Source organism: Zalophus californianus, chromosome 1 (genome assembly GCF_009762305.2).
Source record: "Zalophus californianus isolate mZalCal1 chromosome 1, mZalCal1.pri.v2, whole genome shotgun sequence".
Classification (NCBI taxonomy): domain Eukaryota; kingdom Metazoa; phylum Chordata; class Mammalia; order Carnivora; family Otariidae; genus Zalophus; species Zalophus californianus.
Genome location: NC_045595.1, coordinates 87,632,899 through 87,658,200, shown reverse-complemented (window position 1 = coordinate 87,658,200; position 25,302 = coordinate 87,632,899). Strand labels below are relative to the sequence as shown.

Here is a 25,302-nt window from a genome sequence, read left to right as displayed (position 1 = left end):
GAAGTTTAACAGCAAATCTTATTGGCTCCATCCTCAATCCAGAATTCAACCACCTTCTTCTAAGCCCATTGCCAACACTCTGGGCCAATACCTGAACTGATTTATTTCTGCCCTTGCCTCCTGCAGTCTCTTCTGAACACAGTGACCATAATGAAATTGTTAAAATAGAAATGAGATCACATCTATCCTCTGCTCAAAACCCTCCAAATGACTTCCTATCCTCAGAATGAATGCCAAAGTCTGTTACTACCTACCAAGTCCTGCATGAACTGCATGCCCCTTCCTCCTTAGTCACCTGAACTACACCTACACTGGCCTCCTCACTGTTCCTGAAACATGCCATGCACACTCACTTCAAGGTCTTTGCCTTTGTGTTCCCTTGGTCTGGAGTGCTCTTTCCTCAGATATGATATGGCCTGCCAGTGAAGCCTTTCCTAGTCATATTATCTAAAAATTTCAATCTACCTCTTCAATCATTCCATTCTCTCTTCTCTGCTTTTGTTGCTCATTAGCACTTATCTGACATAATGTACATATTTACTTATCTTAGACTATAAGTTCCATTGGAGGCAGAGATTTTTGTCTTATACCTTCAGTCTTCCATAAATACATACAAAATGAATTAATAAATCATTGAATGACTCTTAGTACCATCATATAGATTGTTCTCAGGTTCCTTCCCAATTTTAATAAAGGTCTAAAACAAATGAGGATTATTTTCTTAAGCAAAAGACTCAATTTAACTGTAATATCACATTATTACATATGCCTAGGTCCTCTAGGTACTATGAATCACATAATTTGTATTTGGAGAATATACTTCCTTTTAAAAAGAGTTCAAAAATTCACTCAGACTCTTTAGTGTGTCTTTAAAAAGGACTAAACTACATACGCATTGAAAGTATACTAGTTGTCTTCTAAGTGAAAATTCTACATTACTGCAGAAATTAATCATGTAGCACACAGTGCTGAAGTACAAGAGTGTTTAGCAAAGACTGCGGATTTTACAGAATATTTAAATAAAAGGCTAACTACCAATATACTCAGGTTGAACAGAGTAAAATTTTGCCTTTGTTCCACTGCAAATCATTTGAAACACTGCAAATCATTCCATTATAGTCACTGAAGGTTATCACTGACAATGGCAGCAAAGATGCCAAATGTTGGACTGAAAGCATATTTCTTTTGTACAGGAACAAATTACTTGACATGCATCCCGTATACCTACCATTTGATGTAAGATTTTTAGCGTTTCAAAGCTTTGGTGGCAGCTCAAAAATTAGAGCAGCAGTTTTGAGACTAAGGAGATCTCAATGCAAAACTGAAGACTCACTTGATGTTTTGCATGTGGTACAGAGTAAAATCTGTTCTTAAAGCATCAGAAGGGCAGGTCAATCTTTTTAGTTGACTAAAAACACTAAATTTAGTGACACAAAATTATGGCCTAAAGAAATGAGATTTAAAACAAAAAAACAGAAAGGACTAAAGATTGAGCTACATCACTGTATCACAGAGCTAGGATTAAACTTGGGGGTAACTGAATTTCCTCTATTCATAATCTTTTCACCTTTATCATCTGTTTCTCTACCTAGAAAAAAAGAATATATTGATTAAAGGTAAAAGCACACAATACAATCTCTGTAGTTTGGGAGCAAGAGGGGAGAGGACAGAATGAAGACAGGATGGTAAAAGGACAGTGAAAAAAGAAGTAGAACTTTGTCAGAAAAGGAGAGTGTTTAGGGAATAATATCGGAAAGATGAAAATCATCAAAAGGAGGGAGGAAAATCTATGTATTTGTCTCTTATCATGCCTTCTTTTCAGTGTCATATTTGTGGTTAGCACTCAGAGTTCTGATAGACAAGGGTGTTAAAAAGAATAAAACAGTAAAGTATTAAAGGAGAGGTTAATGAAAAACGTTCCTGGCATTAAAATAACCTGCTACAGTTTCCCCAATCTTCCAGGAAAGATAATAAGATACCTGATGCATTTCAGAAAAAATTAAACAGCACACAGATTAGGATTAAATTAAAGAGATTTGGTTAATAGGTTTGGTAGAAATACAATTGGAGGTACTACTATAAAAAAACAAAGAAGAAAACAGAAGGTCCACTTTTATCACTAGGAAATATAGGACACACTGGAAGAATTCATAAACAAAAACCAATGAGAACACCCAGTTGGACTTTATAAATAATTAAGCAAAATTCAGTTTCCATACTACCCTTTAATTAGCTCTAAGTCAATAGGACAGAGCAATGTTAGATCTGAAATAAGATTGAATTACGGAAAGAGAAAGCTAAAAACCATTTTAATAAGGAAAAGAGTTAAGGCAATTTAGTAGATGTGGGAAGATCTCAGCAAGCTGGCAATTTAGAAGAAAAGTTTTTTGCTTTTAACACTAATAAAAGAAAAGCTATTTAAACTGATATGAAGTAAAAACATCAGAACAAGTATACATGTTGGCTATAAGAGAGTTCCACAAACACAAGATGAAGTGGGAAAGAAAACAACGTTGGGGGGAAAGGGGAGTCCGGCTAAGTCCAAAGCACTAAAGTAACTCATTAATAATATTTGGAGAAAAGATTTAGGTATTCAAAAGAAATACCTGGAAGGAAGCCCTCGTATTTATGGAATTCCTCTTTAGAGTAGGATGACTTTAAGTAATTCAACAAGCTTCTAACAAGGCTTAGGTTTTACATTATTTTAGTCTCTTTGGTATAGTATCAGGGTATCTTCCATAATTAATGCACAAAAACTCTTATCTGGAAAAGATGTAATTTGTCCAGGCTGATGGTATAATTTGTAATTTGCAATTTGCTACTTCCTTTCTCTAAGTACCTTTAAGTCGGTTTCCAGAGCTCATTAGCATTTTTATCAGAGAGCCTAGAGAATGAACCAAGAAAGCAAATAAAATGAAACTTCAAATCTGTCAGTTTCACTACTTGTTACCATCTCCGGGAATAGGTTTGGAAGAAAAGGTTGAACAAAGGTCTAATGGGAAAATGTTTAATTAACTGCAGATTTCACATATATTTACTAATGTACACTATACCCCAATACCCCCGGGGTAACCTAATACAGAATTTATTTCAGAAATAAATGTCACGAAGAAACTATCAGCAAAGGACACACACACAACGCACACAGTCCCACTCAAATATGGAAATAACTTCCTCACTAAATGTAAAATAAAGCAAATGCCCATCCTGCTCCCAGATGCTAGAAAACCGCATTCATGAGTAACTATAGCATGAGAAACAGAAAACATAAACAAGTAAAACAGTATATGTCTACTAGTAACTATACCTAAGGTCTAACCACAAGTGAGGATGGAGGCCTAGGGACTTAATGCTACTGTATGAAGCATAGGTTGTGGCAATATAAACTAAAACCTCAGAGGACATTTCACCAATACATCTTAAGCGTTTTATAAATGTGTTGGTCATCGTCCAAACATTTCACCTGTAGGAATTTATTCTACAGAAATAATCAGAGATGGGCACAAAGTCGTGTACAATAATGTTCACAATGAATCAGTAAGCAACGGATGACCTCAGAGTCACAAAGACCTGGACTCCAGTCCCAATGCTACTGCCACCACTCATCAGCTCTGAGACTTCAAATAAGTATCCCAAATTCTCTAGGCCTCAATGTCCTCATCTGTAAAAATGGGGCTGCCTATCCTTTATAAGATGGCTATTAGAAGTAAATAGATAATGTATGTAATATATGCATTGCCTGGCACATAGTAAATGGTTGCTTATTGTTATTATCCTTGAAGTATTTTTTACAGTAACAAAAAATAAATGGAAGCTAAAATTTCAACAAGAAAATGATTATACAACCATGTATTTGCCATGTGTTTATACACACACAGTATACTCAAGCAAAATATTGTGCACCAATTAAAAAACATGTTTTATAATCATCACTAATGATTTCAGGAATGCTGAAATTATGTTAAATGAATATTCACGTTTATAACACTATAAAGTGTTATTCAACCAGGTTTTGTTAAACACATTTTTTTAAAAAGAAATGGGTTAATTTATTTTATTATTTTGGATGCTCTGTGGATGCATAGCCTCTGAGTATCTGGACTGTATTACAGGCAGTTTCCATTCTAGCTTTTACTTTTCTAGGTTTTGTTTTTCTACAATGAACATATACTTTCTTTTATTTTTTTATGTAGTGTTCCATGATTCATTGTTTCCATATAACACCCAGTGCTCCACGCAGAACGTGCCCTCCTTAATACCCATCACCAGGCTAACCCATCCCCCCACCCCCCTCCCCTCTAGAACCCTCAGTTTGTTTCTCAGAGTCCATAGTCTCTCATGGTTGGTCTCCTGCTCCGATTTCCCCCACCTTCATTTTTCCCTTCCTACTATCTTTTTTCTTTTTCTTTATTAACATATAATTATTTGTTTCAGAGGTACAGGTCCGTGATTCATCAGTCTTACACAATTCACAGCGCTCTAATGAATAAATTTTCTAATCAGAAAATTGTATTGTAAAAAGCTTTAAGATGTGGAAATAACCTAAGAAAATCCAGTGTCCTAAATATATAACTTGCACTTTTGAATGTAAAATAAGTGAAGAAGGTAGCACATTTTATTACTGTCAACAAATAGGTAGAATATGCCTAATAAAGTAAAAGTCAGATGATAAGCATTTATTTTAAAGACTACACAAATATATGTGCATAAATAGGTCAAGTAACAACAAGGACAAGAAATTCGAACTGTCAAGAACTTAGATACAATAATGCTGCCTATCCTTTATGGGGCCCTTCCTATAGGACCTATGTACCTACAAATCAGGCTTTGTGAAGTGCACCCCCCAAAGCATCCTAAGATAATAAATAATCTTATACCTGAAGGCTCTAAAGAAGTTACTGTGTTAGGGAAGAGGAGACACTTGTCCTATAAATAATCTGCTAGAAAAGCATTACAATCAAAGGTAAAAAGGCATTTCAAAGAAAAAAAGCAGTCTTTTTTTCAGCTTAAACTAAAAGGAAAAAAAGTCTTTTCAACATATAGTGCTGAAACAACTGAACATCCATATGCAAAAAATTGAAACTTAACCCATTTCTCACATACATACACAAAAATGCAAAATGGATCACAAACGAGTGTAAAATCTAAAAATATTAAGACTTTTGGAAGAAAATATAGGTAAAAAAAAAATCTTTGTGACACTGGGTTAGGCACAGTATTCTTAGAGAAGACATCAAAATCACGATCCATAAAAGAAAGAAAAATGATAAAATAGACTTCATCAAAATTTGAAACTCCTGCTCTCTGAAAGAGTCCTAACAGAATAAAAAGATAACCCACAGACTAGGAAAAACTATTTTCAAAATTGAATATCTGATAAAGGACTTGTATCTATAATATATAAAGAACTCTCAAAATTCATTAAGAAAACAGACACAATTTTCTTAAAAACAGGCAGGGCAGACACTTCACTAAAGATATATCAATGGCAAATAAGCACATGAAGATACTCAACATCATCAATCGTGAGGGTGATGCAAATAAAAACCACAAGAAGATAACACTATCTACCTATTAGAATGCGGTGTGGCAGAACTGACAATCCCATGTGCTGGTGAGAATGCAGAGCAATTAGAACTTCCAAACATTGCTGGTAGGAATGTAAAATAATAAAGCCACCTTATAAAACAACTTGGCAGTTTCTTACAAGGTTAAGCTTATATTAACCATGTGACACGGCTATTACTCTTAAGTATTTATTCAAGAGAAATGAAAATTTATTTTCATACAAAAATCTAAACACAGGGGCGCCTGGGTGGCTCAGTCGGTTAAGGGGCTGCCTTCGGCTTGGGTCATGATCCCAAGGTCCTGGGATCGAGCCCCGCATCCGGCTCCCTGCTCAGCCTGCTTCTCCCTCTCCCACTCCCCCGGCTTGTGTTCCCTCTCTTGCTGTGTCTCTCTCCATCAAATAAAATCTTTTTAAAAAAAAAATCTAAACACAAATGTTTACAGTAGCTTTATTCATGATCAACAAAAACTGGAAATAATACAAATGTCTTCAAACCAGTGAACAAGTAACATTCACTCACACACTGGAATACTACTCAGCAATTAAAAGAAAGAACAAATTATTAATACACACAACCAACATGGATAAATCTCAAAGCATTATGCTAAATGGAAGAAAGAGATCCAAAGCCTCATACTATGAGATTCCATTTTTAGAGCATTCTGGAAAAGGCAAAATGATAGGGACAGAAAACAAATCAGTGGTTGCCAAGTATTAAAAGTAGAGAGAGGAGTTCACTATAAAAGGCACAAGAGAATGTGGGGATATGATGGAACTGTTCTATATCTTGATTGTGGTTGGTTACAAGACTGCATGCATTTGTCAAAACTTAAAACTGTACATTAAAAAGGGTAAATTTTACTGTATGTAAACAATACCTCAATTCTTTTTTAAGCATTCAATACTCATGTCACATTTAAAACAAAAGGGTAAGAAATACAAAGTAATGGTCTCTCACCACTCTGTACTTTATAAAGACAATTCAACCACTTAACCTCCATAGAACCCTCCTCAGAGGAAAGCTGACTCCTGCTCAAGTTAACAATCTGCTCTGGTGTTCAAAATGATCAAATACTCTCAGACATCGTAAACATTCTCAGTGATGAGACTGACTTCAATGATAAGATTCATCACGATCTGGATCAATAACCGGTGCTCCTGTCCCCACTGGTCTGTTTCATGAAGGTAACAGTACAAATGGTAACACTCAGAACAAGGCCTTTCCATCTAAAAGGCTTTAAGTTTAGGCCTACCTTTGGTACTATTTGTGAAAGCTGCTGGACATCCATTGCATCTATTTCTTCTCCTGAGACTGACTGGGACGTTTTGGAATACAATCCCAGACGACTAGCTAAAGTGAAACGGGAGAAAAAACATAATTGAACAAGTAAGTTTTGCTTCTTAGGCTAGTCAACATAATGCTCACTTAATATGATTTGTTATCCATTCTCTTTTTAAGTACAAAATGTCTTTATACCAAGAGATCACAAGACAAATTACTAGTAAGACAAACCTATTTGAATTAGTAAAAAATCTGGGGTTTTGTTTGTTTTATTTTTGTTTAAATTTAAGAATAAAGAGTTTTCACAATTTAACCCACCATACCTAAGAACTGAAATAGGGCCAATCAGGTTTTGCTTAGTAGCTCAATTTTAATAAAGACCAGAATGCATTTTAAGTAAAGAATCTAAAGCCAGACAAAACAGTGGTGGATCTGTGATAATCATGTAGTTATATGTAAAAGAAAATAGATGTTGAAAAGCTTTTCTAGGATTAATCTTCCCAACAATGTTATGTTTCTGGTGACATGTTCTTCTTAGATAACATAAAGTGTGAACCTCCTATCCCAGTCTCTCCGCATAGTAATAAAATCAGAATTAATGGACTTTAGTAAATTGTTTATCAGTATGTTAAACTGTTAAACAGTTCACAACAGTTTACACAGTTTATAAACTCCAGATTACCTTTCAGTGCCCTTTTTTCCCATAAATATATTGGGGGAGAGGGGGTTTGCAGAGGGAAAAGGAAAATGAGAATCCCAAGCAGGCTCCATGCCCAGCACAGAGCCTGATGTGGGGCTCAATCCCATCACCCCGAGATCATGACCTGACCCAAAATCAAGGGTCGGATGCCTAACCAACTGAGCCACCCAGGAGTCTCTTCTGTTATATTCCTTAGGGTATTCTTAAATGGCATTCTTAAATGGCATTCAAACAATATAAGCATATATGTGATGTAATAACAGAATATAGACACAAGCTATTTCTTCCAAATCAGGTACAAATCAAAGTCTGTTTTGAAAATTATCAAGTTTAAAGGGAAAACTAAATTTCATGTTTCATGTGTATAATCCAATAGCATAGTGGATTATGAGGTTAAAAATAATCAACTATTCTTCTGTGAATAAAACATATGTGATTTCCTAATAATTATGTATTTTCAATTAACAGTACTATTTTAACCTAAAATAAATTTTTGCCCACATTTTTATACAGTGTGAATAAAAGAGTCCATTTTAATTGTACAACGTCAATATTATACGTATACATTTTATATCTAATGGTTCAAAGCTATGTACTGCAATTAATTTAAAACTATTAAAAGGTGGGGGGGGGGACCAGCCTAGTTATACCAATTGCAACTGCAGTCTCCTGTGAGTCTCCAGTAATCATTTTTATCGATACTCCTGAGGCAATGAGTGTTGTAACAGCTTCTTTCACACCAGTTCTAGGAGGATCAATGATTCCCACCAGGCCAAGAAACGTCAGCTGTCCCAGTTCAGGACCAGAAGCTAAAGCAAGAACTGAGGAAATAATAAAATCCAAAAAAAGAAAATGTAAGTCACAAAAGCATTACAAGTTTCTTGACAAAAGCTAGAGACAAAGAAATCACTTAAGACTAAAATGTCATTGTAGTTATGATATAATCATTATATATAAAAATGTATTACATGTTAAGACATTAGTTTAATGGTTCTAATATGGGGTTGCTGAAAGCTATTAAATATTAAAAGGAATAAGACTAAAGAATTGTTAAGCAGAGAAGGCAAGTAAGGAGTGAATAAAGAATGTTTTTACAAAGTGACTACACGCAGCTCTTCTAAACATCAACTATTAGCTCTTTAGAAAAAATAATTAGGTATTTGGAGAACTATGGGTTTGTTGAGCTTTGAAAGTCAGTTTTAAACAGACACCTCTGAAGGGGATTGCTACGAATGTATCTTCATCTTTCCATTTTATAGGTCTCCAGAACAATTCAATAGCTTGAAGAGAAGGCTTTATTGATTAATTATACACAACATACAACAATTTTGTACATGACAAACCCTGGGAGGTAAAGTAATCTGTAAAGTGAATGCACAACCATTAGTAACAGTAGTTTGGATTCTTTCACTCTTTTCATAACATTAATAAGTATTTCTTATTTGTAACTTTGGTTCTCTAATAATATCTAACACCACCATATCATTATTGGGAGTTTCCCATCATCCTCGAGCACTTAAGATATAACACAAAACACTGTTCTCATTTCCAAATATCATTTAACTTATTCTCAGAATTCGGAACTTCTGGTAACTACCTAATGAGTTAAAGGGATGTGTGTCCATCTGGAATATTATTGGACTGAACAATATACCAGAGAAAACACAAAAAAGCACACCAACTAAACATATGTAACTCATGGAGAAACTGAAAAGTCATAACCAGATTATAAGCAGTATCCATTCTTATTCAAGCAAAAGGTTTGAAGGATTAAATATATTTGGAAAACCAAGGTTAGAGGCAAATGACTTCTATTTTCCCAATGTCAGAGTCATACACCTAACTATTTATGTAGATGTGAGCCCCAAAGGCTTTCACCCTAGAGAGAATGAGACACTTGATAGTCCCTGGTGTCAGAACAGAGGTAGAAGACTACAGAAAGGAATAGTGAGTATAAATTCGTGTGTCAGCAAACCCTAAGAAAGGGAGAGCAGCTCCTGGCACCCTCAGTGGAGAGGTGGTATTAGCCTAGAGTATCCTGTATTTATTTGTTTGCTTCCTTAGCACAAATGAAAATCTACCGCTACTGTTTGGGATAAGGTTAGGCAGACCTTTTTCATGAGGAGGGTCCCCAACTAAAACATAAAAACAAAACATACTCTAATTTCAAAATCAAGAATCATGTACTTGTATTATATAAGACGTAAACTAAGTACATATCAAGTTAAATCTGAAGTCTTTCTGTTCCCATTATGGTAATTTCAGGAGGAGGAAGAAAGCGGAGCTTAACCAAAGGAAAAGACATGAAGCAAGAAACAAATGAAATGACCAGAATGTTTCCCTAAAGCCCTGTGAAACAGGAGATTTTCTCCTCTACCAACTCTGGTCTATTTCACAATGTTAAAACACCACACATACACAAACCTCCATGATCCTTCAGATGAAAAGAGTTAAAATAAAAAAGTGTGAAAACGGGGCACCTGGGTGGCTCAGTCATTAAGCGTCTGCCTTCAGCTTAGATCATGATCCCAGTGTCCTGGGATGGAGCCCCGCATCGGGCTCCCTGCTCAGCGGGGAGTCTGCTTCTCCCTCTCCTACTCCCCCTGCTTCTGTTCCCTTTCTCTTGCTGTGTCTCTGTCAAATAAATAAATAAAATCTTTAAAAAAAAGTGTGAAACCTCTGAAACTTCTTTAGCGTCTCTAAACCCAAGCCAACTTTGGACCCTCTTGCTGTGAACTGCTAAGAATAACAAAACTCTGCCTTCAAAGCTACAAGAATATCTTTCTAAACCTAGCTCATTATAAGAGCAGAAATTCTGTAGATCTAACCAAATGTTTTATAACCACAGAAAGCCCTTGCTTAAGTGAACCATGAATAAGGGGAGTATTTTTTATACTAAGTTGCTTCCTCTTCCCAGGATTGTGCTTGACTTCAATTCTGTAAAAATAATAAGATTAAGGAGGCCAACTCTTCCAATTTCCTTGAGAGAGACTACGTAAGTATATATATTCCCCACAAGCCAGATGACTACCCAGAGTTTAAAACCAGGTATGGCCCCAACCCCTGCTTTTCCAATCCTACACATGCTGACCCTAAGAGAAACAGCCTAATATGTATGTGCATAGCAGACCCTCTCTCCACATCACTGTTCAGTCAGCAACACAGAAATAAAGCAGAATCTGGACACTTCTTTCCTTTCTGGTAAATGACAAGGGAAGGAGATCAGCAGAAGAGCAATAAGTAAGCAATCACCTCAGTTTAAAGGACAAATTAGAGGCTTAAAATGTTAATATTTAGGGAAGTATTTTAGATCTATTAATAAATAAGACAGTCAAAATGATGAAATAAGGAAGGAGTAATATCATTTTATCTTCCTCCATTTCCCTTCTCACAAGAAAAACTTGTCTAAAATAAAATTTCTATCACCTACTCAGAGACCAACGCAGGTCTGTAAGAAATAGAAATTTCACATTCTGCTACATTCCCAACTTCTCGTGTTTTGGGGGACAAATAGCCAACTAAAACGTAACACTTCAGAAATGGCAGTTTTCTACAAAGCCCGTGTAGAGTTGGACAGCTCAGATATGAAGCATGAAATCATCTAAAATTAAAAGAAGGCATCACTGAGGAGTGTGCAGGGATGGGTGAAACAGGTGAATGGGATAAAGAGGGACTAATTTCCATTTATAAAATAAAAAGGTCATGAAGATGGAAAGTACAGCATAGGGAATATAGTCAATAATATTGTAATAATGCTATATGGTGACAGATAGTGACCACACTATAAATGGTGAGCATAGAGCAATGTATAGACTTGTCAAATCAATATGTTGTACACACCTGAAACTAATATAACATTGTATGTCAACTCTACTTCAATGTAACAAAGAAAAAGAGAGGGAGGGAGGGAAAAGAAGGGGAAGGGGAAGGAAAAGAAAGGAAAAGAAAAAAGCATTATCTTTCCACCCTAGGGGACTATGCTGAAATGGCCTTACCTCGGAGTCCTGCAGAGCCCATTCGTGCCTTCTCTTGTTGGTAGAGATCTCTCTGTTGCTGGGTAAGTGTCAAGGTCTGCCCTTTGCTGTAGTATGTAGTGCAATACTTAATCACTTGTTCATAAGCACCCTTCATAAAACAAATCTCCGGTCCGTCCTAAAAAGAAAAAACAGCAAATAAATTCAAGTTAATTTCAACTTATACCTATCTGCCACTGGAGTCCAACAATACATGGCATGCATTTCTCATAATCCCCACAAGTTATTCAAGCCTAAATAAGGCTTTGAGTGGCACTTGAACTCTGAAGATTAAAAGCTCATTTGTGGAAGCTTTCTTTACCCTCTAGAGAAAACAGCATCTACTTCTCACCCTCACCTCCACACACTGAAGGCAATGCTATACGAAGCCCTGGATTAGGCACTCTAAGGGGATAGGCTTACAACCTAACAGGAAAAGGAAAGAGATCTATCATCAGCCCATAAGCAGTGCTTCAGGCTTTCCATTAGTTGCTATTATACGTACAAATGTATGTGATCTCATTTGCTTCTCATAACCACCTTGCAATTATGGGTGTCAAACCTTTTACTTTTTACCCTAGCATTATAGAAAAGCTTACAATGAAAAACTACAGTCGCCTGCCCAAACTCTTTCACCTCTAGTCCTACTCCACAGAGCCAAGCCAATTTTAATTCTTTTAGCTGTTCCTTGGTACTTATCTCCATGTTCTTAAATACATTTATACTGCTACTTTTTCACTGATCAATTTCATACATCATCCACTGTGACAACTTGTAGTTTGGCCACTCCTACTACCCATTCCTCCACTCCCCATCGTTACAATATAGTTAAAGCAAAAGTTGCCAGTATTCTTTTTACTTTATGATTCCTCACTGCTGAACAAACTACTAGTCACTAGAACAGTTCACAAGCATCCCACTTCTTGCAGGCACATAACAGAAATGTATTTCCCTGCCCTTCTCTCCCATTTTGAAGTCAGGCGTGACTTGTTTTGGCGGATAAATATGAGCAGTACTGTGTCACTTCCAAATGAAAATAATGTGCTATTCCTCTGGCCCTGCTAGGGCACTGTGTGCTCACACTGAGATGCAGCTTCCATCTGCCTGGGTCCCCAAGTAACTAGTGAGCAGATATTAGAAGGCAGAGAGGCAAGAGGAAGGTATGATGTTGATTCCATAGCCTATATAAATCAAATATATTTCTTTTCCTGTTTATCTTTTAAAAAGATTATAACTTCCTCTTTTTTTATTTATTTTGGTATTTTTTATATGTTTAAACGAGCAAGGAAGCTATTCCTTCCACATCATTACTGAAGATCTCTTTCTTGAGTCTTGTTCTCCTTTTCTTTCTAGTTTGAGTTGGTCGATTTGTAGGCCTACTCCACGACTAGTATCCAGGAACTTCTCTTCACCTCTATCCTGGGGATTCTTTGCACCATTCTCCAGGTTAGAACTCCAGGTTTTAAGTCTTCCTTTTCCTTATCTACTGTCTTAGTCTTGGAATAAAATATCTGCAAGTATCTAAGAAAAGGTGTGTGGGATACACATTTTGAGACTTGAAATATCTGAAAAGAGGGCACCTGGGTGGCTCAGTCGTTAAGCATCTGCCTTCGGCTCAGTTCATGATCCCAGGGTCCTGGGATCGAGCCCCACGTCGGGCTCCCTGCTCTGCAGGAAGCCTGCTTCTCCCTCTCCCACTCCCCTGCTTGTGTTCCCTCTCTGTCAAATAAATAAATAATCTTTAAAGAAAAAATAATCTGAAAACATTTTTATTCTATCACATTTTTTAAGTTCAGCTGAGAATAAATTTCCTCTCAATTTGAAGACATTCCTCTATTATCTTCCAGCCTCCAGACTCCAGTGTTACAACTGAAAAGCCTAAAGAAGCTACTTTAATTCCTAAACCTTTGTATATGATCTTCCCCTTGCCTCCTCTCTGGCCCCCAAACCTGTGGAAGTTTTCAGAATTCTCCTTAAGCACCCTCAAATTTCTTGATTATGGGCACTGTTGTGTTTATCCCTTTACCTCACCCTTCTTTAACATAACTTATTGCGCTGAGCAGCTGGTAGGCAATTTTACTCTAGAAGCTGAAGTCCTTCCTCTGAAAAATTGTCTGGTGTTATTTGACAAAATCTTCCCATTTTGGGGGCACCCAGGTGGCCCAGTTAAGTGGCCAACTCTTGGTTTTTGGTTTTGGCTCAGGCTCAGGTCGTGATCACAGGATCAAGCTCCGCATCAGGCTCCCCATTCAGCGAGGAGTCTGCTTCCCCTCTCCCCCTCCCCTTCCTCCAGTGCGCTGCGTGCAAACTCAATCTCTCTCACTCTCTCTCTCAAATAAATAAATCTTAAAAAAAAGCTTCCCGGGACACCTGGGTGGCTCAGTTGGTTAAGCGACTGCCTTTGGCCAGGGTCAGGATCCCAGAGTCCTGGGATCGAGTCCCACATCGGGCTCCTTGCTTAGCAGGTAGCCTGCTTCTTCCTTTCTCTCCCTCTGCTTGTGCTCTGTCAAATAAATAAAATCTTAAAAAAAAAAAAAAAAACCTTCCCATTTTCTGGACTCTCTTCCTGTTACCACTATTAGATGGGTGTTAGCTGTCTTACTTATTTTCTGATTTTTGTACCTTTTCTATTAAGCACCTCTTTGAACTTTTGTTCCACTTTCTGATAGATTCATTGACTTTATTTTTAAAATGTTCTATTTAAGGTATTTTGTTGTCATTTTCTATGGTCTTTGGAAATTTTCTTCAGCATCCAGCATTATCATTGTTTTGCTGAGACCACTTTCTCTGTTGATTTGGTCTGTGCCTTTCCTACTGAAGACTTTTCCCAAGTATCTAGCAATCCATGACTGTCCATTTACATTAAGACTGAAGAAATTAAAGGTCTAGAAGCTCCATGGGCATTGATAGGATTTATCAAATGATGGCCCTCACTGTAGGGTGATGAAATGATGACCAGCAGTCAGAAAACTCTACCAGTGAATGAAGAGTTTAGTTAGGAACACTCTGTACTGGGTCCCTGGGTGGCTCAGTTGGCTGAGCATCTGCCTTCAGCTTAGGTCATGATCCCAAGTGGGGTTCCTGCTCAGCAGGGAATCTGCTTCTCCCTCTCCCTCTGCCCTTCCCCCCGGCTCCTGATCTCTCTCTCGCTTGCTCGCTCACTCTCTCAAATAAATGAATTAAAAAAAAAAACAAAACTCTGTACTAGGAGCACCTGGGTGGCTCAGTTAGTTTAGCATCAGACTCTTAATCTCAGCTCAGGTCCTGATCTCAGAGTTGTGAGTTGGGGCCCTGGATTGGACTCCCACGCTGGGTATGGAGCCTACTTAAAAAAAGAAGAAAAAGAAGAAGAAGAATACTCTGTACCATTGGGATCTGCCTGGGACCAGTCAGCTTCTCTACAACTCTTCAATCTTCTTACTTATAGAGTGAGGGCAGGGAGATACCTCCCTACAGGCATTCTAAGAAAGTGAAATTAGGGCTAGAGGCTTACCCTTCAGGACAATGACTTGACCTTAATCACTGTTTTCAGTTGTAAGCCTTAATTCTGCCCTCCACTCTTTTTTTTTTTTTAAAGATTTTATTTATTTATTCATGAGAGAGAGAGAGAGAGGCAGAGGGAGAAGAAGGCTCCCAAGGAGCAGGGAGCCCGATGCGGAACCCGATCCCAGGACTCTGGGATCATGACCTGAGCTGAAGGCAGATGCTTAACCATCTGAGCCATCCAGGCGCCCTGCCCTCCACTCTTGTCTCCAAGATGAGATTTCTGATATTCCACAGGGGTGAAAAAAGGGCTAATGATCTGGCCTCAAGAAACAGAAGGCACTTGGAGAATTTCAAACTGATCTCCTGTTTTTAGCTCTCTGCCTTAGTCCCCATCTTCACTTTGAGTCTTCTGTATTTTCTCTTTTTTATGTCTTTCATGCATTGGTTGTCATTTTGGCAGGTTCCAGGGAGGACGTATAAATAAATGAATACTAACATGCACAAATGAAAGTCTTTTTAAGACTATTTGAGCCCCTGGGATTATTTTTAAATTGGTAAATCTGTCACATCTGTGCCAGGCTGACCTCTTCTAGATCCTGAGTCAAATCAGTGGGTTTGGGTTTTGTTAGTTACATTGGCTGGTTTTATTTTGTAAGAGAAGCTCTTCAGATCAGTAAATGAGAATAATAATCACACAAATCTTTTCAAACTTATATCCTGCTCTATATCTATCTCCCACTCCCACAACTGAGAACATCAAACTGTAACATCAAAGTACAATTTCCAAAGTACAACTTTGATGAAGTTAGATTCAAAATTGCTGAAGTCAAATCATTAAACTTTACATGAGCCACATTATCTTGAAGTACTACTATGTGATCATACATAAAATGTAAAGAAACAGACCTTCCAAATAAACTCATATACATATTCTTGCTGTACAACTCTATGTCAAGGGACATCAGCTGAAAATTATCTACTCTAATGCAATTTTTGAAAACTTCATGTTACAAGGTTTAAGTAGGCTCCATGCCCAATGTGGGACTCAACTCACAACTGTGAGATCAAGAGTCGCATGCACAGTTGGTGTGCAGCCAGGCACCCCTTATAAAAGGCATTTTATTTTTAGTTTTATTTTCACTTGTCTCCCTTCCCAGTTCATAAAAGTTCCTTTAAAGATTAGATAGAAATCTTTTTTCCTCTCATGATCAGAGTTCCTGGCAGACACCTATTCACAAGTTCAATGTTGGCCAAATTGGCCTTTCTTTTAAAATCAAGTATGTTTCCACTGGGTGGCTCAGTCGGTTGGGCGTCTGCCTTCGGCTCGGGTCGTGATCCCAGGGTCCCGGGATCGAGCCCCGCATTGGGCTTTCTGCTTGGTGGGGAGCCTGCTTCTCCCTCTCCCTCTGCTGCTCCCCCTGCTTTTGCTCTCTCTCTCTCTGACAAATAAATAAATAAAATCTTTAAAAATAGGGCCTGCGGGGTGGCGGAGGGGCAGGACCCACGGAACTCCTCAGGCGGCAGCGATGGCGGCTACGTCGGGTTCAATTCAGTTGCAGTGTTGCATAGTGTCGCTGGCTGGGAGGCACAGCACCTCTCTGATCTTCCTGACGGCTCAGGTGGATTACAGTTTTATGTCCTACCTAGTTTTCTGCTTGGGAATCGTCCTCCCCTCGGGTCCCCTAGTGTTGCCCTAGTGGAGGAGTCGCTGGGCCACGATAGGGCTCAGTGGTCTCGGAGAGGATGACCCTCCCCTCTCTAGCCCCGCGGCTGTGGACACAAGGCCTTCCCTACCGTGTATTCTCTTTTTCGATCATTGGCCCATCGTCCTCGGTGATGGCCCTTGTGTCCCACCACTGGGCCATCCCTCCATCCACACCATTCTCTCCATCTATTGCAACCCTTGCTACCACCCCGACCCCCTCATTGTTCTCCCTCAAGTTTAAACAGGGCAAGTTAGTAAGGTAATTCTGGACAAGGATTGAGAACATGGATCAAGCAGGTTTTAAATCAAGAGTTAACATTCCAACACATAAAAATTATTTATCCAACAGCTCCTCCCAGCGTTATTTACAATAACCAAGATATGGGAGCAACCGAAGTGCCATCAATAAATGAACGGATAAAGATGTGGTGCGTGTGTGTGTGTGTGTGTGTGTGTGTGTACACACACACACACACACACACACACAGGAGTATTACTCAGCCATAAAAAAGAATGAGATCTTGCCATGTGCAACAAGATGGATGGACCTAGAAGTATTATGCTAAGTGAAGTCAGAGAAAGACAAATACCATGTGATCTCACTTATATGTGGAATGTAAAAAAACCAACGAAGAAAGAAACCAAAAAACAGATTCTTAAATACAAAGAACAAACTGATGGTTGCCAGAGGGGAGGTGGGTGGGGGATAGGTGAAGCAGATAAATGGGATTAAGAGGTACAAATTTACAATAATAAAATAAGTCACAGAGGAAAAAGAAAATCTTTAAAATAAAATCAATTATGTTTCCTACTTATGGGGGTGAGGGGAAATCCTCTCACTCAATTCATGTCTACAGAGATGTAATGGTCTCTTGCTCATAGGTGAAAACACAGAACCAATTATTAATTCATAATAAAGAAAATATAAAAATAACAAAATATGTATATTTTAAAGGCAAAGTAAGTGTAAGCATCAAGCTGGTAACAGCAACTATGACTGACAATTATATGCTGCAGATAATATGTAGTATAATATATATATTATGTCACAATATATAACTATATATTATTATATAAATATATTAATATAAATAAGATAATATATATTATATTATTATATAATTATAATATAATAAGATAATAATTTTGTAAACATTTCTAGTAGCAGCTTGAAATATCAGTGCATGTCATTTTGCCAGTTTGTAAGCTGGATCAACTAATATGAATTATACACATTTGGTAACCACTTTTCCACAAAATAATGTAGTTCTGTTTGTTCTGAAGACAAGACATTCCTTCAGTGAAAGAACACAGATTTACACCAGAGGGCAGAAACGTATAGTACATAGTCATCAACAACAAAAATGTTGATAGAATCTGGCGTCATAAGTTCTAGGACATTGAAACCAGGCTCCAATTCATTTTAAGCTGTTTGCTCACACAGCAAAACTTGATGTCCCTACGCATGAATTCAAAGAGAACATGAGAACAACAAGAATGAGTTACCATGAATTATACACAATTTAAAGCAATAGGCCTTTGTTATGCTCAATGATTGTTTAAAAGTAAAGGTGGATAATAAATACAATACAGTCATCTATATTAAGATTTAGTAAGTACTCTTTACATGGAAGGGTACCTGCTGTGTTCGGTGTACACACTTAACAGCCATCCACTTTTGCTCAGAGCTAAAAGGATATTCAGCTTTTCTGATATAGTCCTGTTGAAGTCCATCAAGACCCATCTATATGGCACAAAAATAAAGTTAATTCTCACCAACATGTGACTATTTTTTCCTTTAACAGAGAACAAGGGTCACAGCTTACAGTTGGCTGGCTAGAGATACCTGGGTATTTTTCAAAAAATGGTGACAGAATAGCAGTGCTCCATCTACATATACCACATTTCTCTGAAGGGCAACATACATGATCAAGATGAAAGCCTGGGTGTGTACATACAGGCTAAGGCATGCTACCTGGACCATATGTAGACCAACTCTTCAACACTGACTAGATTAAAATCTCTATTGGATCAAATTCTCGAAGGAAGCAGGATACAAATAAAAAAAGGTACCCAACCAACCAATACTGATCATGTACTTTTATGATCAACAGAACCTTCAAATTCAATTTCTTACTTCTTAGGAATTCAAATATATCTTTCCTGTTGCTACCATCTTACCACTTGATATTCTGACTACTATCAGCGTCCTTTAGCTGTTCTTCACAATACCCTCTACATTTTAACCTCCAAATATTCAAAAATATTTTTTAAACTACTGAAAAACCTAGCTTATTGCTTTTTGTTGTCTCTTTGCTATCTCCTGAAACACATCCCGACTCTTCCTGGCTTTCAAAGGTCCTCCAGAAACGCACCATGCGGTCTATTTAACAATCCTCTGGGTTACTCAAACTCCTTTTTTTCCATCCGAGCTCACCAATGAATAAGCCACCACACATTCTAGGCTTATTTTTTCCTCCATTTTATCCTTGCTCTTTTCCTAGCTTACCCATCTAAATCCTGCTTATCCCTCAAAGCCGAGGTCTCAAATCTGAATTTGCCTTATTCTTATATGTGGCTTAACCTTTAAGACTTAACTATCTGCTCTACTGGTCTAGTTTGTATTTGTTCCCTGCATGTCAGTGTCAACTCCCTAAAACGTGAGATCCCCAGTCCTAAGGAGGTGGTTTCACACTCTTTATCTCTTAAAAAAGTTAAGAGTATAAGGTTAAGTGTAACACGGTAAATGATGGTTAACAGATTGAACTTTTAAATATCTTTCAAAAAGCTATTCAATGCTATTTTAGTTACAACAAAATGATAAAGAAATGTAGCTTTATATATATTCTAAAACTATCAATTTTATTTTATTAAATTAAATATAATAACCTACATTTCTATATTGAATCTCAATTCGAACAACCTCATTTAGAGGTGTCCTGTTTCACACAAGTCTCAAAATTTTCTAAGACTGCTCTTGAAAGTAGGAGTTTTAATTTTTGTTATGGGAGTGACAAAGGGGACTTTAGGTTTTGCATTTCATCAAAGACTTAGAAGAGGACATCAACTGGGATAGATGCCCCAACACAAATTCTAATAACATCCTCATTTAAGAAATTGATAATGGAGGAAATGGAAAGACTAGAGAAAGAAAAGCTGATTTCTCATAATGGCTTTAATATCTTTACATAGAATTACTTAAATAATGCTGCCTTTTACTCGTTTGGAAGTTAGTACTTCAGCAACTACACACATTTAGAAAGCTTTCCACACAAGATTCTATTATGGAAAATATTATGAAAACATTCCTTCATAAGAAGAAATCTAGTCACTGGTCATTAATTTATTTCTTGAATGTAAGGGATAAAGCTATAGTGAAAAGGCTGGATTAGCTCTGTATTTCCAGGAAGAATAAAACTGGTCCCCAAAAGGCAATAATACAATGAAATATTAAAGAATCTTCATTCTACACCTAAAAACTAGTAATACTGAAATTGATGGCCTTACATTCTCTTATGAAGGTGAGTTCTCATATGTCAAAGAGAAATCAGGCACATACCTTCATTGCAAGAGCAATTAAAGCTCCTTCCGTTGGCTTCCCCATTAGAGTATTGTTTCTAATTACAGCATCATTGCATACACAGCCCGCCTAAAAGAAATATACAGAAACTAAGAACCCATCCTAAGTCATTATGAAAAGTCACCTTCTTAGAGAATGAAATATTTACCTCAACAACTCTGCTAACAGCTGGGTTATAGAATCCATGAACAACATCACCATCAACAATCACTTCCCCAAACGGATTGTAGCCAACACCAGTAACCTAAGGAACATAAAGTGGGGTCAATAATTCAACTGGTAGATAGTGACTTATAAAAAACAAAACCTACGATGACTTGTGTTCATTTCATTTTATACATTATGATTACTGTTAGTGTATATACCTAGAAAAGCATGTGTCTAAAAGAACATTTAATAGTTAAAAGAATATAAATTCTGGGGTGCCTGGGTGGTTCAGTTGGTTAAATGCCCAACTCTTGGTTTCAGCTCAGGTCATGATCTCATGGGTCGTGACACTGAGCCCCATGCTGGGTTCCAAGCTCAGCCCAGAGCATGCTTGAGATACTCTCCTTCTCCCTCTGCCCTTCTCCCCAACTCGTGCGCTCTCTCTCTCTCAAATAAAATAAAATCTTAAAAAAAAAAAAAAAGAATATAGATTCTGGGGCGCCTGGATGGCTCAGTCGTTAAGTGTCTGCCTTCGGCTCAGGTCATGATCCCGGGGTCCTGGGATCGAGCCCCTCATCGGGTTCCCTGCTCAGCAGGAAGCCTCCTTTTCCCTCTCTCACTCCCCCTGCTTGTGTTCCCTCTCTCGCTGTGCCTCTCTCTGTCAAACAAATAAAATCTTAAAAAAAAAAAAGAATATAGATTCTAATTTTCACCATAACGACAAACCTATAATTATATTAATAATTAAATTAATAATTATAACAATGTATAGTATATTTTAAGTAGAAACATTAATATATAATTATTATATAATTAATATAATTTTATATTGTTTATATATTTAATATATATATTTAATAAATATATTTTATATTGTTAATATAAATATAATTAATATAATTTTATATTGTTTCTACTTAAAATATGCCATAATAAAGGATAACCATGAAAACCTCTATACATAAATGAGCTTTAAATTTATATAACATTACATTTATAAACAGTAAATTTTCCAAGAATTCAAATCCATTTCCACATCTAACATTTGTGACAAACCTGAAACCCAGAAAAAAGCAGAATTCTTTTGGCAAATATGCAGGCTCAGAGACATTACATGATTTAACCTAGCACTTACAAACTACTTTAACATAGTATATTACATGCCAGTTTTAAAAATCAGAGGTAGAGAAAAGCCAGATACTTATTCCGTATGGCTAGAACAAACTAAGCCAACAAAAGTTAAATTTCACAGTAAAAATAAGACAGGTTAGAGAGAAATTAACAGTTAATGCTTGACATATGAAAGAATGGGCTTAAAACAACAGAAACTTATATTCTACCTTCCATACCTGAACCACACAAGCACATGTAACCCCAATGACCCTGAATCATCCAGAAAAGGCACATTCAACAACAGAGTATTGGGTATCCTTAACCAAATCTAACACCCTAAATATCAATAGTCTCATTTTAAAGCCTATGTAAAATGGAATTAAATAAACCTAAGTACAATTTCTGTCAATCTGTCTAATGATGTAGCAAATTGGATGCAAATACAATTTAAAATACTGTACCCATCCTAAGTAGTGTGAATGAACATACCAGCCAGAAATCCTTTCAAGACTGGGATGAAACTGGAACTTGTCCTTACCTAGCTTCAAAATTAACCAACACACACAGATGACATGCACTTAAGACACTGCCAAAAATATTATTTTTAAAATAAAATAATTCATCTATTCATTTATTCTTTCAACAAGTATTTACTACCAGGAGGCAGGCCCTGTGTTGGGCAACTTAGTTCTGCTCTATTACAACTTATAGTATAAAGAACAGAAAATTTTACCTGGGCTGAAAATTAAAAGGCACTGAGTGCTATGAAAACAAATAACATATGGCCAGTTCTGGGTGGTCAGCAAAGCTTTTTTAAAGAAGTGGGGTTGAATGTTTATAGTAGCAATGTCCACAATAGCCAAACTATGGAAAGAGCCCAAATATCCATCAATAGATGAACGGATAAAGAAGATGTGGTATATATACATACAATGGAACATTATGCAGGCATCAAAAAAATGAAATCTTACCATTTGCAATGACATGGATGGAACTAGAGAAAATTATGCTAATTGAAATTAAGTCAGAGAAAGATAATTATCATATGATTTCACTCATATGTGGAATTTAAGGAACAAAACAGAGGAGCATAGGAGAAGGGAGAGAAAAAGTAAGACAAAATCAGAGAGGGAGACAAACCATAAGAGACTCTTAATCATAGGAAACAAACTGAGAGTTGCTGGAGGGGAGATAGGGAGGATGGGGAAACTGGGTGATGGACATTAAGGAGGGCACAGGATGGAATGAGCACTGGGTATTATATAAGACTGATGAATCATTGAACTCTACCTCTGAAACTAATAATATACTGTATGCTAATTAATTGCCTAGGAAGGAAGGAAGGAAGGGAGGGAGGGAGGTTGGTTGGTTGGCTGGAACTGAGTTGCAAAGGATGAAGACATAACAGACTGTCCTATGCAGTGAGAACAGCAGCAAAGGGCCTGAAGTAGGAGGAGTTTTGTCACACTGAGAGAATCATAAAGTCATGCATCTGGTACCCAGAAAGCAAAGTGAAACATAAGGATAAAGAAGGAAATAAGGAACAAAATATGTAGGGGCCTTGAAAGGCCATACTTAAGACTCCTGGTCACAATGGAAAGCCATTGAGACATCTTAATTAATTAAAATAAACTTGCTAACATTTGGTTCTAAAAGATCCCTCAAGCTACATATAGAGCAAGAATAAGAGTTTGGTAACAAACGGCTAGGGGTGATTGAAAGACAGGTGCCAAGGATGATTCAAAGTTTCTGGACTGTACAAATGCAGTGGGATCAAGACTGGTAGCATAAGGAAAAGGCCCCGCTGATAATGAATTTATAGCCCTTTTGAAGATAAGACACTAGAATTGTTAGGAATGTCTAAACACCAAAGATTCTTAACAAAGAATCTTTAACTGTTGTTAAAAAAATCTATAGAGTACCTCAGCATGCAGACCATCCGAAGTAAGGATGTGGGTAACAGTCATTTCATTCTTTGTCAGTGTTCCAGTTTTATCTGAACAAATCACATTACAGCAGCCTACAGAATAAATCATTACATGTCACCAAAAGAGTCAGGGAGAAATAAACAAGTTCACATTAAAAACAAATCAAAGACTCTGGAAGCCTGTCCGGTTTCTCTTAATTTTGTACAAATCAAGCTCACTGATAATTTTAAGATTGTTTTCTCTCATTATGCTTTTCACCACCATAAAGTAAGTTCTGAAATTAAAATTAAAAAATAGTGATAAATGTTGACTTTTTCTTATTAACCTGCAACTGAATTTCTACAGAGCTTCTCAGTATTAGCTTTATATTGTAACTTTATATAATACATTTTCTAGGAAGTTTTAAGGGTACCTAAATATAAACCCATATAATTTTTTCAGTGAGTAGTTATTTTGCCTTCTGAATATTATAATGCAAACTAAAAAATTAAATTCAATATTTTTGGATTCCTAAATTTTTTAAAAAAGAAGTTTCATAGCAAACATAAAGTTATGTTATAGTAACATTTAGCAACTGTTGTATGTTTATTGTTCTTATCAGCAAATTCACCTGGAATATGACATTCTAGGATCTATGATTATCAATTATCTTCCTTGAGATGTCAAAAGAAAAAAATTCTATTAATTTTACTCCAGGTTTCATTTGTTATAGATTTCTTTTTTACATGACTTAAGCATTAGAACATTCCATGACACAGTAAGATTTCTCTGTAAGTACACTGTCCGGAAAGACATACACTTCAATTACTTTTTCTGGTTCTGAAAACCATACTTAACTTTGCCACAAGTCAAATACCACTATTCTAGCCTCTCAGACAAAAACCGTACAACCTGAAGATGATTCACTGTTGATGTAAACTAACACACTATTGCATAAGTATGCTCATATTACCACATACTTACCCAGAGTTTCAACAATAGGCAGTTTTTTCACAATGGCCCTTTTCTTCACCATTCTCATAACACCAAGGGCTAGAGTCACTGTGACTACAATGGGAAGACCTTCAGGAATTGCTGCCACTGCCAAACTGTAACCAATATATACTTAGTATTGAAGTATAAATTAAATAGTACATACAGCAATAATTTCAATGGGCTGTTACTTAAAACAGACTAATAAAATATAAAATTAATACTATTAACACTCAAAAATGGCCTCAAGAGGAAGGGAAAGTTGATTAACATTTACTGGATACCTACTAGCTGCCAGGTTAAGTGTAGTGGTTGAAGAATGTAGGTTGTGATATCAGATTACCTAGATTTATACCCATGGCTTCACCAATTTTTACCTGTTTGACCCTGAGCTATTATTAGTCTACCTCTGTAGTTTAGTTTTCTCATCTATAAATGCAGTTAACAGTAAGAAGCATTCAAACAAAAACTTAGACATGACTGTTCATAGCAGCACTATTTACAATGGCCAAAAGATCACTGTAATGTCCATCAAGTGATAAATGGGAAATTGTGGTGTATCCATACAATAAAGTATTCCACCATAAAAAGAAATGAAGTACTGATACATGCTACAACATGGATGAACCTTGAAGACATTATACTAAATTAAAGAAGCCAGACACAAAAGACACATAGTGTTTTTATTCCATTTACATGAAATTAACAATAAGCAAATCCATAGAGACAGAAAGCAGTTTAGTGGCTGCCACAGGCTAGGGAGAAGGAAGAAGAGTGATTGCCCAGTGCGCACAAGGTTTTCTTTTG

General features: G+C 36.9%; 1 protein-coding gene across 9 annotated transcripts in view; it reads right to left on the bottom strand.

The window, feature by feature from the left end:
* ATP2C1 (ATPase secretory pathway Ca2+ transporting 1) overlaps nt 1-25,302 on the bottom strand; it is a 166,089-nt gene that overhangs the window by 27,017 nt on the left and 113,770 nt on the right. For all 9 annotated transcript variants that reach the window (XM_035727662.1, XM_027583549.1, XM_035727672.1 and 6 more), the window contains 8 exons: nt 24,487-24,611; nt 23,518-23,615; nt 20,484-20,579; nt 20,315-20,404; nt 18,395-18,499; nt 11,547-11,703; nt 8,202-8,372; nt 6,823-6,920 (listed from right to left, as the gene is read on the bottom strand). In XM_035727662.1, the coding sequence (XP_035583555.1) occupies nt 6,823-6,920; nt 8,202-8,372; nt 11,547-11,703; nt 18,395-18,499; nt 20,315-20,404; nt 20,484-20,579; nt 23,518-23,615; nt 24,487-24,611 (940 nt within the window). The remainder of the gene's footprint in view (nt 1-6,822; nt 6,921-8,201; nt 8,373-11,546; nt 11,704-18,394; nt 18,500-20,314; nt 20,405-20,483; nt 20,580-23,517; nt 23,616-24,486; nt 24,612-25,302) is intronic.